The 18,445-nt window shown below is 30.3% G+C and overlaps 1 protein-coding gene across 1 annotated transcript in view; it reads right to left on the bottom strand.

Moving 5' to 3' along the window:
• Positions 1 to 18,445, bottom strand: part of LOC113385804 (kazrin-like) — a 47,621-nt gene continuing 29,176 nt past the window's right edge. Inside the window, exons 5-14 of the mRNA XM_026623637.1 lie at positions 12,635 to 12,778; positions 10,148 to 10,487; positions 7,681 to 7,968; positions 7,421 to 7,614; positions 7,153 to 7,341; positions 6,545 to 6,703; positions 6,343 to 6,466; positions 6,115 to 6,259; positions 2,778 to 2,910; positions 1 to 264 (exon numbers count right to left, since the gene is read on the bottom strand). Of these exons, the coding sequence (XP_026479422.1) occupies positions 1 to 264; positions 2,778 to 2,910; positions 6,115 to 6,259; positions 6,343 to 6,466; positions 6,545 to 6,703; positions 7,153 to 7,341; positions 7,421 to 7,614; positions 7,681 to 7,968; positions 10,148 to 10,487; positions 12,635 to 12,778 (1,980 nt within the window). The remainder of the gene's footprint in view (positions 265 to 2,777; positions 2,911 to 6,114; positions 6,260 to 6,342; positions 6,467 to 6,544; positions 6,704 to 7,152; positions 7,342 to 7,420; positions 7,615 to 7,680; positions 7,969 to 10,147; positions 10,488 to 12,634; positions 12,779 to 18,445) is intronic.

The raw sequence follows: 18,445 nt of genomic DNA, 5'->3' as shown, positions 1-18,445 counted from the left end.
TCAAACCGATGAAATTGCTGCAGCAATTTCGATATCGCTGATACTCTTTACCCTCCTATGCTGGGCGAAAGCTGATCGCTGTAAACTGTCGTTTACCGACGGCGGGGGTGCAGACACCCTGTGGCTGGGCGGCGGGCCTGGTGGACATGGTGGTGCGTAGAAGACAGGTCCAACGGAGTATGCTCCTTCGCTGGAACTCGAAGGCGTCGGAGATATCATCTTATCCGAACGCGGTCTTAATTTGAAGGCTCGGCTTAAAGAACCCTAAGAACAAAATCAACATTATTATTTCTGGCTTTAATTTCTTAAACAATAGCATTTTTATTTTGAAAGATTTCATCTAACTCACATTCAACGATTTTTTATGAACAAGCCAACAGCTTGAAATGCGACACTGATAACGTATATTGTACCTTATAATACTAAAATTTATGTTTCCGATACTATTACAGATAATACAATATTATTAACACGCCCGCGAATGTGAATGCTTTAGCATCCATTTTCCTTGCGATACATAATGACGTGGCAGCTATAGCATTCATTATATATAAATATTAAAATATGATAATCTGACCACCAATACAACGAGAATTTGATATGAATATATTATATTCCCATATTGTTTAAGGTAACTACTCTTATAAACAGTGATTAATTAAATTTTAGGTATCACAATCAATTTAAAAATAAAATGACTGTCTATTTATGTACCTTTCTGAAAATTTTACTGTCCTCGAACGTGTTAATATAGTTTCAGCAATATTGGATTATACATAGCGATTAAAATTTGATAATTATCATATTTTAATTAATATATACAATTAATGCTGTAGCATCTATGTCATTCTGCATCACAATAAAAATGAATGCTATAGTATAACTATTGTATTTAAAGAATTATCTTAACGTATCTAATCTCAAATATTCATTAAAAATTCAAAATATCTGAAATTATTGACTATTTTACCGACATTTTTTAGTTCAATTTACTTGATTGCCGAAAAAATGTAATCATGAGATATATCCAATCATGGAAAAAATGATGAAAATGAAAAAAATACCTTACCCATAGGGTATTATGCAATACTAATGATATATTAAATTATTATTAATGTTATTAGATAGGGTGGAAGTAACAAAAATGATTTTATACTCATAAAATATCAATATGCATAGTTTATAATCAATTTTCCTTAATCTTTTATAATCAAATTTACTCAATCGAGTCTAAAATCACATGTGCTCAATTTAATATACGTTTCTAATTTATAAAAAGATAGGCTTATCAAAAGTGCACATTTTTGTGACTATCAAAATCGAAACTGTTTTCACCTTACTTAAAATTACAACGTCATTATTTGACCATTTAATATTATTAAATGGTCAGAAATTCAATGTGCGTCCAAAAGGCAGAAACGCTAATTGGGTAGACTATTCATAATAGTATATTATTAATTACTATTATTAATTATATGAGTAAATCGCTTAGTAAAACTTACCTGAAATATTTCATCCAGAACAACTGAATTTATTGTTGTAATATTTTACATATCAAAATTATTCAAAAATATATTTAATAACAAATCTGTATACATATAAATTTGATTGTTTATTATATAATTAATAAAATTTTTATGTTTATACATTATTATCATTGTATCCGAAACTAAAGCTTATTGTTAATTGGAATAAGGTGATTATCCTATTACAAATGTCTACACATATTTGAAATATCTAAACATTACATATCAAAATTCGTCATTGTTCAGATTTTCCTACATCGCACTAGAGTTCCGAATTTGATCGAAGAAAATATTTGATCAACTAATATTTAGAAGTAACAAGTAATATTTAGAAGTAGTAATATCCGATTTTAAAATTAATGTGCTCATTCAGTCAGGCAAAAATCATGCAAGTTAATATTGAACATGCACATAGTTTAGAAACTCTGGCCATTTTGCTATAAGGTTAATGAGCAGAATTTCTTCATGAAAGTTTAAATATTAGTATGTGATCACACTCGCAGATTCTGGTATTAGGTTTTTTATATTTGCGTTATAGAATTAGGACTGACTTGCTTGTTACAGACCTATTTTACTGATATTTTTCATGTTATCTATATCTATTTGTTCAATTTTTTTATTGTTTTATTTTAATTACAATCTGTCATACTTAGGACATTCAGTAATTGTTTTGACTTTTCTTATTTTAAGAATCTTGAATGGATGGCAACCCAATAGTTGTCCAGTCCAGTTATGACTAATTATCTATACTCGAAGTAGTTGCTGACATTTTTTTATATATGCAACTATACCCACCAGAGTCTATTTTTGAGATCTATAATCTCAAGTAGAAATCTGATATCAAAGTTGCCTGATGTCAGGCTTGGCGGTAGCGGGAATCGAACCAGCGAACCCGGGACTAGTTGGTGCTAGCCCACGTTCTGGCTCATTTGCTCAAAATAGTGAAGTTTTGTTTAAAAAAAAAAGTAAAAAAAAACATGAATATTCAAAATGTAACTCCGTGCACAATTTAAAATCGAAACAGTATCCTAGTAATGTGATATGTGGATACTAGCCGTTTAAAATTTCAAAGCATAAATAAGTTAAAAAAAAATCGTAACCGATAACTCGCCAGAGTGGTTATCCATAGAACTAGAAGAGTAGAATTTGTATGTAGTTTGAAATACGCCAGCAGCAAATAAAAACTAAATTAAAACCTAATGAAGAACTTTCAGTGTGATCACATAATCGTCTATTTTGGACATATCTTACCCGTAGACTTCCCCGTCTTTCCGTCAAATCTAACCCCGTGGTGTAAGATCTGGACGAAGCCTGCCCCAATGTTCTGTCGGAGCCGTAAGTCGCTACTGGACCTCGATATCGCAGCCCCTGACCCAGCATTGCCCTGACGTACATATATTGTTTTTACACATCAATTATCAAGCAAAATTATAAAACAAATATAATATTAAACAAGCAGTGCAAGTTTGCTCGCCATCCATAAATCGGTATCTAACGTACGAGAAATATTCAATTAATGCTTCTAGGAAATTATTTCGTTTTAGCAATTCTGGCTATCAATAATGTTTGCATAGATAAACATATTTGTTTCGCAAATTTTTATATTAAAAATGTATTGTTTTATGATGCTATGTTATAGATAACCACAATTTAACCAAAATCTTTGTGAAACAAAATGCTGTAAAATCGGACATTTCAAATAATATAAAAACCTAAATATATCTATTGAAATGCCTGGATGTCACAATATCAACATTATATGGACAATGTTATGCATTCGTATCGTGGCACTATAAATTTTGATGTTGTTTTGGTAAGAATTGCTGATTTAGACTGCAATATATTATATTATATATTATAATTAAAATATTTTTTGTCTATTTGATTTTTTAGTCAACTTTTTTGGACAATATTGAAGTCTTGTTTTTTTTTTAAATATTTGCACCTTAGCAAATTTTCGGTCGAAACAGCATTAACAAAATCGAATGTCAATCCAGTGATTGGTGGTTTAGACCGGGTATGAACAGTAAAGTATCATAACATTAGTTTCCTATTAGAAATTTCTGCTTTTGGCATTATGATTATTAGAATTGTTACATACTGACAGTAGAAATAATTCAAATTTTTTAATTTATTTTAAAAATGGAATATTTTATATTAATTCTATAACAAGGCTTCTGACAATGAGTATAAAAAATAAAATAAATCATTGGAAATTGAATTTATTTCTAGAATTTATTTTAATAAGTCGACAATCAAATAGACTTATTTTGTGCCGGCGTACAAAACTGCATCAAAATTCTATTAAATATTTGTTCAATATATGCAAGTCAGCCAAATATATACGTGAGTACTATCTTTTTGTGAGTTATATTTCGAATGCATAAAAAAGTCCATATATGGGAAAAAATTTACAAAAGTCTCTAGAATGCATACATTTAAAACAAGCAGCATCAAGTTTAAAATTATTTAGAACATAATTTATTTTATTGTGCACATCATCTACACCAACACAATCATTCAAAATTTTGCAAAATATTTTCAACATTTTGCTAAAATCTTAGCCGTTTTGATATCGATGACTTGTTGAGTTTTGTAAGTTTTAACTTGTTTTGAAAGGTAAGGCAAAATTTTTTACGAGTGTTATTCTGTTCTATCTAAAAATTAACAGATATCACGGTCATGACCTATTCTTTATAACATTAAAACACACAAGCCATGGAAAAACATCAACCTATGCATAAGAGCATTCGTGAAACAGAAACAAACAAAAACCCCAATTGCATTGAAAAAAATCTAAAACATCCACGTTTTTAACATTCAAAAGTGGCAAAGCTGAAGATAAAAAATTGACAGTAATGAAATAGTGGTAAATATGCATGTGCTTAACGGCAAAATAATTAAAAACAATATTTAGTAATGTCGTTGTTTGTTTGTTAATTCGATCAATTATTTCCTTCGACAACAGTTACATGCGTGATTGATGATGATCCATCGATAAAGATATATTGACACAATCTAGATCTATCACATGAAAGAACAATTATGCTCACCATTTATTAAAAAATCTTGGGTTGAAGAAGTTATTTTATTTCATTACAACATGTGTTTCAATTATTTATTGCACAACAGTAGTGTTAAATTGTAAAATTGGAGATTCAATAGATTGTTTTGAGATATGTTTTACAAACGTTTACGACATTAAATGGCTGCTTAAAATAATAAAATCCAAGGTAATTTAAATTATGTACATTAATTGTTATATACTATCAAAAAATAAAGTGCGATGCAGAACTTTTAGCTTTTAATTAATTATACACGAAATTTATTGTACGACTTTCAACAATGTAGTTCTATTACAATCCTCTAGCCATTTAATTCTTTATACTATCTCCATTTGAAATAAACATAAGTAAAACAACAATTTTAAAAACGCATCAAAAAGCAAGTTTAAGAATCGTTTAACATTTATTACAAATCCATTTTTAGTTTGCAGTGGTTCAACGTGATACAAAGGTCACCATTGATTGCATGTTACAAAAATTGGTAACATTATTGATATACGAATAAAAACAAATTGGCACAAAGTAACAATAAAATGGTATTTCCTAGGAATTATTTAAAGGAATAAGTTTGGTGTAATTATTTATGATATTATCGAAAACTGTTTATCTATTGCTAGAGTTCTTGTGTTGGTGGCTGGATGAACGCGGTACTTCGGCTTGCAGTTCTTCCATTTCGCAGAAAACGACATACCTGTAGGTTCAATAAGGCAAACGCTTACAAAAAACATTTTCATTGCAAAATGAACAGCGAAACGGGTGTTTGTGATAATATGTGGTGATGGTGGCTATTTTGGTGTATATGACGCGGAGCGGTGATGATGGTGATTGTCGATATGAAAATTTCATACAAACTGATCGTACATGACAAATACCAATGATTTAACGTGAAACTATATTTACAAGATAAATTTTGATGCTTACATATTGAACAAGTACGCAAAATCATATGCTCAATATTGCTCTAGATTTTATGTGAGAGCACAATATCACATACTAGATTTATCAAAGATTTATTTATAATTCACTATAATTGAAATTAATCTAATGCTCTTCCAATTGCATTACTTTAAAATCAAACGATACGCATACAAAAGATCTCCCATTTCTGCATAAAGAAAAAACGCTAATGGTGTTATGCAAATTAAAGTAATACTGTAGCGCACGCATATGTTGCGTTAGACGCTTTTCAATAGCCAGGCGCCAAACGCAACGGGAGCGTTTTCTTTCCTTGTACTTTGGAAGTAGAAAGAAAATAGTGGTTTTAGTAAATAAAATTGAAATTTTTTACTGTAATTATTTCAAACAAAAACAGTCCTATTTTTCCTACTGTAATACAATTTCCATCTAACACGTCCATTAATGCTAATCGGTATTTTGAAACTATTTTGTATTATCAAGTGTTTAAATGTGTCATTTTGATAATCGAAGCTGATGATGGAATATGAGTGTATAGTATTGAAATAAATTATAAATGCTTATTTTTACTAATCAACATGCTTCTTAAAATTTATGAAAAATATTACCTGGCAGGTAGAACTAGAGCTTCCAACTCAGTCGCCAAATGCCTTCGTATAATATTTTTATTTGGTGGAATTCCTAAAGCTGTTGCCATTGTGTCACCATTAAAAGAAGGCTCTAAAACAACTAAACCTCCATGCACTCCACTATCTAGAATTAGAAGGAAATTTTGTTATTTTTTTGAGTTAAATTAATTGAAATATTAAATATGATAAAGTGAAAAGATGTAGTACCTTTAAGATTGTCTGCATATTCAACTAAATCAATTGCACGCGCCCATCTAATAAATCTTTGATTCGTCCAAACCAACGGATCAGCATCCATAGTTTCGCATTTGTGCCTTCTAATAGCCAATGCCTAACAAAAATAAATTATAATGCAATACAATATTAAACAAGAAACTGTATTAAACAATGATATTATGAATTGCTATACCTGTCTATCATATTTCATTATCCTTAATAAATGAATACCATGTACAACACTTGCTTGGTGGAATTTCCGAGTCACTCCTAGGAACTTTTCGAGTTCCTTTTTGGACAATGTGTCCAGCATTCTAGCGTCTACCATGCTCGCAGCAAAATTTTCAGCATACTTTAATTCAACAAAGATGTCATATTAACTTCTACTTATACATAATAAATTATTAGAATATGGTTAAGACGTCGTATAGTCCGATAAATTGATTTATGTATATAGATCTAGCATAAATGTATTATGAGACATCAATAAATTATTTGAATCAGCTCAAAAAGCGGCTAAAAAACCAACCATGTTTATGGCTATATTTAGGTTTCGGTTATGAATTGGTATTAAACAGCAGATAAAACTGCACTTGATAGTACGACCAAAGCATCGGTTTGGTATGGGTTTGGTCATTAGATTTTGGTCACAACCAAACTACTTGTAATGATGTTTAAATAGATATTTATAACAGGCATATATATTACAAAATATAGAATTTGTAACTATTTGCAAGTTGTTTATTTTCTCTTTCCAGTATTAAATATTATGCTCATACTTGACATCTGATGTAATATTACCTGAGCAAGTCCTAAGTCAGGCAGCCATTCAGCGGCGACCCATGTATGTCCTAATTGTGAAATAGCGGGATAACGACATAATTCTGGTCTTCGTTGTTCTTCAATTGCCAGCCTGAGTTTCTTTCGATGCATAGGATGAGTTGTACCTAGACCAGCTTCTAGTTCGGCGTCCGAGAGTTCTAAGAGAACCTGGAATAAAAAAAATGATTACGCATTAAATATTTGTGATAGAAAATGAATGAATTTGAAGAATGTATTAGGACATTACCTTTCCGCTTTTAATATTTTCTGCACATCTTGGGCCGTATTGTGGCATCCCTAAAGCTACTTCTAACCAAGCGAGAACCATAGGAGCACGCCAGCGTTCGATGGGCATTGTACTAGCTTCGCGTAACAGACGAAGTTTTTCTGCATATCCTTCCTCAGTTAATGGGCTCCATGTGTCTGTTGGTCCATTTGTGTCTATTATAAAAATAAAAAAGCAATTAAATCATAATAAATACGATTATTTAGAATATATTTTTTTACCTATTTCACTTTGCAATGCCATCTTGCTCCTATGCTTGGAGCGTGCAAAGACACGAGATATACTACCCCAAGTTCCACCTGCGCCTCGACCAGTTCTACCACCGAATGTGCCGGCTACTCCTGTCTTAGACCGCCTTGCACCCATCGGAGCAGGTGGCGGGTCCGCATCTAAAGGACTTCCTAGTTGTTCGACACTTCTAGATAAAGATGCTGCATCCACAGATCGTGAATAAGCACCAGCATTTAGTGGTGACAATGTTGGACTTCGCTCTTTCGGCGACCCTACAGCTGCAAAAGAATAAAAGTCAAAAAATGTACTAGAAGTTTAAATAAGATCACAGTAATTGAAATAAAACTTAATTGAACTAGAAATTTCACAGAAAGCAATGAACGATTGTGCAATACATCCATAAATAATGGCCTTTGTTATGGATAAAAAAAACATAAAAAATAATTATTTGCATCTGGGTGATATTTGTAAAGTTTTACTAACTAGTCTAACCGTTTTACTTTACTTTATAACTTTATTGGTGCAATAACATAGATAAATAAATAATGATCATGAGCTAAATATTTATTTCACATGAATATAACAATGAGAGTTGTGAAAAAAGATGATAGAAAGAAAGTTCTGATATAAGTTACATATTAATTTTAATCAAATAAGATTTCTAATAAACTAATACTAAAAAAATGAACAATTTATAAACATATACATGTTATATACATATACATGATATAAATTTGACAAAAATGAACAAAGATTTTGATATAAAATTACAATCTGGCAATAATACATACCAGATTCAAAGACTGTGTGATCCGAATGCATGAGCAACGAACAATCCAATAAATTTTAGTAAGTAAAATTTTAATGCCAATTGAAAATATTTTAATGGAAAAATATATATTTTCAATTATATATTTTAATGCCAATTTAATATAGATTTTAATTTATTTTTAAAGGATATTAAAAATTTTATGTAATTATTTAGGAAAATTCAGTACAAATTATCTCCTCTTTTGTTTCTATTTTCTATTCTTTTCATTCTATTTTATAAAGTTGCAATAAAATTCGACTTTAGTTACATGAATATTCCTAACTAAAGGCTATAGTTTTTACCCAATAGAACAATAATTAATGCGTATAATTTAGTACTAAAACATCTGTTGACTGTAAATTACAGTAAAAATATGACGGCAGTAGTGATTTTAAGAAATTTCATATAGCGATTCTTTCAAAACTAATAAAAAATCGATTAGTATATTAATTACATAAATATTTAACTTGAAGTAAGTAAAAGACTTTTTCATGCACAAAACTTAATGAATTCATTAATCGAAATAGAATGTGATGCGAAGATTGATACTCAAATTTCGTGTTTTAAAATTTATAAAAAACAAAACTGAATGTTTATAAGATTAAACTCACAAGGACATTATACGAATTAGTTAAACAATAAATACAGTATTGCGATAAAACCATACCGCCACATACGATTCTGACGTCAAATAAACTGTTAAACCGTCAAACAAAATGTTATGTATTTGCTGTGTGATGAGGCGTTCTATACATAAAATGCAACTTGACTCAAATGTTATTGAGATTTTGACAGAATTTTGTACCATTTTGTATGGAAACGCTACGTAAATAACGCAGCTTTACCTAACCTTGCCATAACATTGGTCTGTCTTACGGCGGAATCGGCCCCACACTTGATAATTTTAATAAAGTGCGAGTAATTTATAAGTAGCTACTATTGAGTAACTTTCATTAATGGACAAATATATACAGTCAACCCTCCGTTAACACGGCACTCTGGGTACACGGTTCCTATACCACGCAGAGCTAAAAATCCGACATCCGTCCGACTACACGGATTTCCTATTACACTGTTTTTGTTAAACAGCCCATAAGTCCCTTGCGCAACCTATGAGTGATTCTAGAAACTTGATATCAAAAGGGTGTTAATGTAAGTTTTGTTATCGACTTTTATCTTTTAGACATGCCTGATTATATAATAGCTGTCTAAGAACACGTTTGAACTGACTACTGCGTTGCGCCAATTTTTGAATAAGGTGTTTATGTCATACATGTTATTTCGTCCGTATTACTCCTACTTCAAGTTGTATTCCTTAGTCTCCATACAACACGATAATATAATATGGTGCGATTTGTACTAACTCTGAGTCTCTCATAGCGCAGTTCCCTTACTGCACTATATAAGGTTCCATAGAACGCACTACGAATTAGCCTGAATTGCATGTTAAATACGAGTTTTTTATAGCACGGTCCCTATAGTGCAATGTACGCACTTGCCGCGTTAACGGAGTGACTGTATCTCGCCTTTTGATGACGAGATCAATTAGATTAAATTCGATGCATATGCAATTATTACTTGTATTGTATTAGGTAACATCCAAGATTTTCTATTAACAATAAATAAAAAAAAAATTTGACACTTACATTGATACATGTGGGGCGCACATGACGAAGAAACAATAGACAGACTATCAGGATCCACAGTGATCGACGGCGCGTTACCGCCGCTCACAGAAGCGGCGCCCGCGCATTCCGATCGGCCACCGTCCGACAGGTTGCCCGCAGCACTCTCGCGATCACTGGAACCTCGCACGCCGCTGTCCGCCGAGCATGAACCGCGTTCGCAGCCGCCGCTTGCTCCTCCGCCGTGGCCCATGCTACTGCCGCCTAAGAGGCTAGCTGGCGGAGTTACAGGACCTCGTGGTAGGGAAGCCAAGGACTCTTGGTCGGACATGCATCCGCCGCCAGATAGTTGTCGACGTGCCTGGAAAAATAATATTATTTTAAATGAATATTTACTTTTTTGACTATTTGTAAAATATTGTAGCTATGTCAATTGACAACTTTCGATCACCTATATTAAAAAATAAAATATATACTTTTGACTGTATTACTAAGGTGACCATATTTTTCAAAGTCAAAACCGGGACGGCAATTTTTAGTTATGCTAATCCGGGACGAGGGGTATATAATAAGAATTTTTTTATATTCATCTTTTTTATAGGAATTGCGGACTTTCGGTAAGAATAAGATTACATGTCGATTATTCGATTATTATATTATATTTTTTCATCTATGATATTATATCTTATATCGATCTATATGTTTTTTGCGCTTTTGAGCCTTGTATAATATTTTAGTCAATTTTATTCATGGATATTTTAAAAAAATTAGCACTTGTTCGTTTTTTTCATAATTTTTGTTAATTCATCTGCTGATTTTCGAAAAATCGGGACAATCCGGGACAAAAGATCTAAATCCGTTACAAATCATGCTTTTAAAATAACCCGGGACACAAGGTGGAAATCCGGGACTGTCCCGGCCAACCCGGGACGTATGGTAACCTTAGTATTACAGATAAAAAAAATCTTGAATATTTATATGAGACTATATAAGGGCATACTTGCCTTATTTTTTGCACAAGCTACAATTAAAGTTTCAAGGTTATTATGAATTGATATATTAAATATTCTATGATGATTTTTGATTTTATTCACAATTTATGAAAAAATTCACTTTGAAAAGTAGTAGTCACACTTTTACAGAAGTGTCGAAGGTTTTAATATGGCCATGATTATATTATTCTGATTCAACTAAATCATAATTCTACCCAAAATTATTTTTACCTAAAAAAAAAAACAAAGTCTTTTATACTAATAGGAAAATTTACAATTATATATTATGAGTGCAATTGATTGATTTGATGTAGTTAAAAATAAAAATGAATTGACATATTTGTATATTAATATTATTTAAAAGGTTGAAATGGTACTTAAAACTTAATGCAAAAAAGGTACAAAACTTACGCTGAATTGCATGCAATAATTTACGGTTAAACATTAAACATGCAAGTGAATACAAATCATGCGAATATATAATATATATTTAAAATGTATATTAAAATTAACGAAACAATTTCATCAGATCCCAAATGTAATTGCGGAACAAAAGCAAATAAAATATATGGATCAGAATTTAAACAGCAATACTATGCAAGATGGCTTAAGCGTTTGATTACTGTTTTGCTCAAATAGATCATTACTTTTGACACAAATTGCGTTACCTTAAATAGGAATTTTAGTACATAGTTATATTTTTTACAAGTTCTTTTGTTAATTGTTATGTATTTTAATGTGCGTGAGTTGTCAACATTTTCTAGAAATTAGAAATCGTAGTATATTTATAGAAAAACATAGAATATCCAATATTGAATTTAAATACTTTGGGTAATATGGAAGATCAATAGAAAATAATATGATCTTTTACCCAGCGACTTCAGAAAAAATTAAAATTAACTATGAAAATAAAATTAACAATCATCTTAAAACTATCACAATCTTTTTAATTATTATTTAGAAACACAAATTATGGTAAAAAAAATTAAATTGGTAAAAAAAATCAACACTTAAAACAAGCTGATACTCGTCATAATTAGATTTTAGTGCATGTGTGCTAGTGACATAAGCCAAATAGCTCATAGAATTGTCTGATTGCTATTGAAAATAAAATTAAAAAAAAAAACACACACAAATCCCTGGATTGGCAAAAGGTTAATAATAAATAATAATGGTTAGTATTAATGTTTAGTTAGTAAGTTATGTGAAATTCAGAGGAGATATACTAAACTTGTTTTTAAATTTCTATACAACACTGTAGTAAAACAGCTGCAAGTTTAATAAAAGTTTTTTAGTTAATAAAACATAAAAAATAAAATTTAAATTATTGTGAATAATATAATTATAATTAGGTAACCAACAAACACTAACAAATGGAAACTATTTTGATTCGAATTATGAGATGTGCTAAAAGCTCTTGATTGTGCGGTGTGTGATCAATAATTGTTAGTTGACTATTATATAATGACTTTTATTAAAAGTTGAAGTTAGTTCGAATTTTCAAAAAACTACTCACTTCTTGCAATTGATCCTGAGCCCTTTGCAATTGTTTCTCTCTGGCCGATAATTGGGCGGCCAGAGCGAGCGATCTTTCGGCCTCGTCCCGCGCGTGCCGCAAGAGACTCCAGCGCTCTCTATCGCGATCCGAATTGGCGCGCTGCTGTAACGCGGTACAGAAAATGATTTTTTTAATCTCATTCTTTTTTAATTTTTGTCAAAAATGACTATTAATGATATGAATTTGTTAGTAAAATTGTATTTATTTTGAATGATGATGATTTTATGAAGAAATATTTAAAAGCTATGGATACTTAATAACTACCAACCTAACTATATTAGGATCTAAAAAAATAGGTTATATGATAGATATATGTACATGGATGGAACGAAATTATGTAGAAGCGATTGGAGCACCTTCGTCTTTCATAATGAAATAATGGATTCCAGTTGGACTCATTTTAAACAACTCATATTAACTAATATAATTGCAAGAGTATAATGATTTTTTTTTCTATAACTACTAATCTAACTATATTAGGATCTGAAAAATAGGTTATATGATAGATATATGTACATAGATGGAATGAAATTATGTAGAAGCGATTGGAGCAGCTTCGTCTTTCTGGATGGATGGATTCCAGTTGGACTCATTTTAACCAACTCATATTAACAAATATAATTGGAAGAATATAATGATTTTTTTTCTGTAAATAGATCTCAGACGTGGCAACACCAGTTTTTCTATTCGTATGACTTTGAACATTATTTTTTAACACTTTCTAAAACTGCATTTTTTTCAGATATTTCAGACATTTTACTTCAAAATCCGATAATTAACGATTTGAATGCAAAATCGGCTCTAAATAATTGATTTTGTACATCGCTTTGTACTACTTTTTTGGTGACTAAATAATATCATATAATAATATAATACTATTATAGTAATTAATTCAGCACTATGATCATTGAGTCAGGTGAATATTGTAAAGTTATTTTATATGATAGTTGCTTCTTTAAAATTGGATTTGCATAGTTGCAAGTATCACTTCATATTTATCAATGAGGTAAGTAACTTTTATCGCTAGTATATTGAAATTCAATAAGATAATTATATCACTAAAATTGTGAACAAGACTATATTTATGACGAATAGAAAAATAATTAAACAAAAAAATATCCATATGGGTTTGAAGCGATATTTTTATTAGCTAAGAGCCAAACACAAAAAAAATGGGCAGATGACATTTTCATAAAAAGAACTAGAGGATAAAATCAGCTCAAAATTAAAATTATAATTAAACACCAAACAAAATTATATTTAAAATTAATGTCTATTTAATAAAAACAATTAGTTATTTATATAAATAATTAATTGTATTAAATAACATTTTGTGCCATGATTCTATATAATTGTACATTTTAATCAGGACTTATATAATTTCTATAATATACCCCCCAAACCACATTGTTTTTAGGGTAATTCTCAAGACTCCTTAAATTATGTGTAAAAATCTTGTAATTCTTCAAAAATATTGCAATAGTTACGAATAATCAAAAAACGTCAAAGAAATGAGTAATTTGAAAAAATTAAACTTACCTTTACATTTGAAGTTATGCTAATTATACATCTGAATAGTCATTCTTAAATTTTCACTACACAAATCTTCCATCATATAACTTCATGCAAATGCAATAACAAATATGAATAAGACTAACATGACAAAATATACAACCAAGCAAAATCGAATAAACTTATACATTTCTATAAGTATTTGTCGTTCGTTTGTTTTTTTAATCATAAATGTGTTTTGTTTAATAATATATTTATATAAAATTTTCAGGCGGAGATTTTAGAAATATGAATCTTCAAATTTGGTTTCGGGACCAAAGTTTAATAAATTAAATTAACTAGAAAAGCTTTCAAATTTTATTCAGAAATTTGAAAGGTTTGCTCTGGTTTTCAATTAGATTGGAGTGTATCTAACTTGAAACTAACTGTTGAGCTTTTTCCAATTATAATAAAAAATAAATTAGTTGTTTATTATATTTTACTATTAGTATATTAGAATCATTCCGAAAAATCTAAAATTTTGATAATGTTTCAAAACTTTGTAGAAAGTTTGTAAATTATTTAAGATTAATAGAATATAGTTTGGAAAACTAACAACACCTTTTCTTAAAGCTCACTGTCATACACCACTAGTTCTAAATTAATTTAAATAATAATTCATCTTATCAAAACTACGGACTCATAGCTGTCAAGATATCAAATGAAATTAATTAAATTAAATTATAATTTGTTTGTCAACACACTGTGACTTCTCTTCAAACTGTCAGAAAGTTAAACTGGTCGTAAATACTTGCACACTTTGCTGCAATTAACAATATATAAAGTGCTGACATATATACATTATCCCATTTATTTTGATGGTCTTAAAATAAACAATGCTAACTGTTTATTATAATATGCGACAATAAAGTGATTTAGCCAACATTATTCAAATTGTGCTTGTAAAATAATGAGACCACCAAGAATATCTTAAAACTCAGTAATTGTAATATACACATGAGTATTTTGAATTTTTAAAATAGGTTTATTATTAAAAAGTAATATCGTATATGTTAAGGTTACGAAAAATTTATATAATATTAGAGCAAATTTTTTTTATCAAATTTAGCAGTTTCGATGCTCTTTTATTCCGAAATATGTTGTATTTTAAGAAATTTTGTTCCAGTTTTTTCCTTTAAAATATTTATATCCAATTTTAATAACCTACCCTAAAAAAATTGGATTCGTTAAAATAGTATATGATTCTTTAGCTTAATATAAAGTTTGCCCCAAGGAAGCAGGGACAGCCACGAGGCAAACAGATCTAACGTCTTTTTATAATTTTTGAAGGGATAGCACAAAATAGTAATAAATTAAAATGTTATAACTTTTTTTTAAAAATCTTGTGAGAAATCTCTTTTTTTATTTTTTCTGTTTCTCTGAAGAACAGTATGCAGCTTAAGGTATTATAATTCGTGCTGTCTATTAACATAAAATTCCAATCACTTTGAAGACAGCTTTGCTTTTCGTTGTCATTAATTGTTCTCTAAAAAGCAACCACATTAATAAAAACTCTTCAGGAGTGTTTTTGCCCGAAACTAGAAGAGTAAATCTGAGGTTTTTCTTGTGAGAAATGTTTTCAATTTTTTTATTCTTTTTGTTTCTCCAATACCAGTATGCTACTTAAGGTATTATAATTCGTTCTTCATATTAACATAAATTTCCAATCACTTTGGAGACACCTTTGCTTTACGTTGTCATGAATTGTTTTCTAAAAAGCAACCGACATTAATACAAGCTCTTCAGGAGTGTTTTTGCGAACAGCGCGTATACTTTTTTCAACGGCCAAAAACGTGGGGAACAAACGGCTCTCGTTCTCTTTACAAACACACTCATTTATTTCCGCGGATAATGGCACATGCCGACCCCGGTTCTCTTTGTCCGACCGTGTTTATGGGTTCAAGAGTTTTCTTTGATGATATGTCATCGAAATGTAAAACGATTGTATTTTAAGTGCACGATATAAAATGCTCGTAACTCGAAGTACAATGAAGCGCCTATTCCGCGTCAGTTCTACGCTTGCATTGTGCAGTCCGTCGTTGTGAGAGACGTGTAATTTATTCCTGCAATAAATATTGTTGAAGAATGGGGTCATTAGGACGCACAAATGAATTGCATGTTTTGCAGGAAATTTTTGAAGTAAAACTTCTTTAGGCGCAACTAGGGTGTAAATCCATACAAATGCAAGGGAAGTGCGTTACGGCAGATAAGATAAGAGTCGAGTGCCAATGATTCGTCATTCGCTCTCGATGATATCATTTCTATACGGGTCGATTGTGATTAGTCGTCGCGTATGTCAATAGATATCTGTCGCTGTATGCGTCCCGCGTCAACGTTGCATGCGTACCGATATCAACAAGGAAATCGACATAGATAGATAAATAAACATTTTGAAATTACATCGTAGTACAAATCTTGATTTAATGAAAAATGCCTGAATCAGAAGAATATTTTACCCTGTTCCTTGAAAATAATAAAACAAATTAAACATTTGTACTAAACGTAAGTTTATTGATTAGAAATTATTTCTATATTATTTGTAGATTCTATAAATCTTTGAAGTCATTAAAATGAAAAATATTTTTTAGGCAAGACAGTTATTACAGCTGTTCAAAGAATGAGATTATATTGCCAGCGAAAAAGTAAATAAAATACAAGCAGTCAATGAATGTATGTTAATTTTAATTACATGAAGTTTTTCAAACTCAATTATTACACGATGAGTGAAGTTGTGAATGAATATTATAGAATTTATTAATGAGCAATTACTTCATTTCTCTGATGAAGATTAATTTCTAAATGTTAATTACAATGACAAACCGATCATCTCATTTTTGAAGTATGACTTTAATTACATTATTGTTTTTAAATATGATACATATTTTTAATGCTATTATAAATGCATAATTTATAATTTATCATTATATAAATGTGTTAAATGGTGAATGGTACGAAACATTATACGAAACTGTTATATGATGTATTTATTTTTACTTAAATACATACTACCTTAGGCGTATCTTTACCTTCTAAATCGTACCTACTTACATACACCCTACGTATTTTTTACCCCTTATAAAAGTACCCAATATCTATATTACGAATCGTTAAAGTACTTAAATCTAATTATTACCTATCTAATTATACCGTACGATACCTAAGATCATCAGTTCCTACATTTATATCTATGACCGCATCATCAATATTTGCTATTAACCTATTATATATAACATACACCCTACGTATCTTTTTACCCCTTACAAACCTTACATTCTACCGTTTATACGCTATATTTTACTCTTCTCTATTATCTATTCTCTCTACCGTATACTCTATTGTCTATCGCCTAGATCGGGAATTGAACCCGGGACCACCGCGTGGCAGTCGAGCGCCTTGACCACTACTCTATTGGGTCCCCAACAAATAATTTATTAAGAGACGCACTGTTCTTTCACGGTACCTTTACCTATTAATTAAGTAATGAATACTAAGGTGGAGCGACGACACGCGGAAAAAGGCGACTAATCTCAGCGCTACGGTGGTGTAGTGGTTAAGGTCGCAGCCTTTTACGCAGGGGGCTCGGGTTCGATTCTCGGTAGGGTTCGAAAAAATTAGCGTTTAAGAAAAATTATAGTTGTAAGATAAGAGATAATATTGGGCGTATTATGTATGTAGGGTTGAGGGCGTATTAGGCGTATTAGGCGTATTATATAGTTAGTTAAAGGGCGTACTACATAGAATTTAAGGTTTAGGCATACGTGACTATGATATAGGTATCTTACAAGAAATACATGGTATGTGATAATCGTTACCAGAATTTTGATACGGGCACTGTATACAATGCATTTTTATCCTTATAACAAATCTTTAAATATTATTTTATTCATGGCAAATAAAAGAATTACGTGACATATCTCAACAATTAATTTTTGCAGCCACGAGTACAAGTTTTGCAGTTTATTAAATAATTTAAATTCAAAATAGGTATTGTTGAACTAAGAAAACAAAAATAAATTTTGCTTAAAAGTACGAATATTACGTATTAGAATAAGTTTATTTACAATATCAAATATACAAAAATAGTTTGAATAAAATATTTTTCTATATTTTTAATAATTTTCTTACCAAAATAGTAAATAGTATTTTACAGTTCGATATAGACGCAATATCTTCATTACAAAAATAACTCGCAGTTCATTATTAGAGAACTAAAAAAAT

The sequence above is a fragment of the Ctenocephalides felis genome, unplaced genomic scaffold (assembly GCF_003426905.1).
Source record: "Ctenocephalides felis isolate EL2017-DRISC unplaced genomic scaffold, ASM342690v1 CF-g0.4_SCAFFOLD_03571, whole genome shotgun sequence".
Lineage (NCBI taxonomy): Eukaryota > Metazoa > Arthropoda > Insecta > Siphonaptera > Pulicidae > Ctenocephalides > Ctenocephalides felis.
The sequence above is the reverse complement of the archived record's forward strand: the minus strand, read 5'-3'. Positions and strand labels throughout refer to the sequence as shown.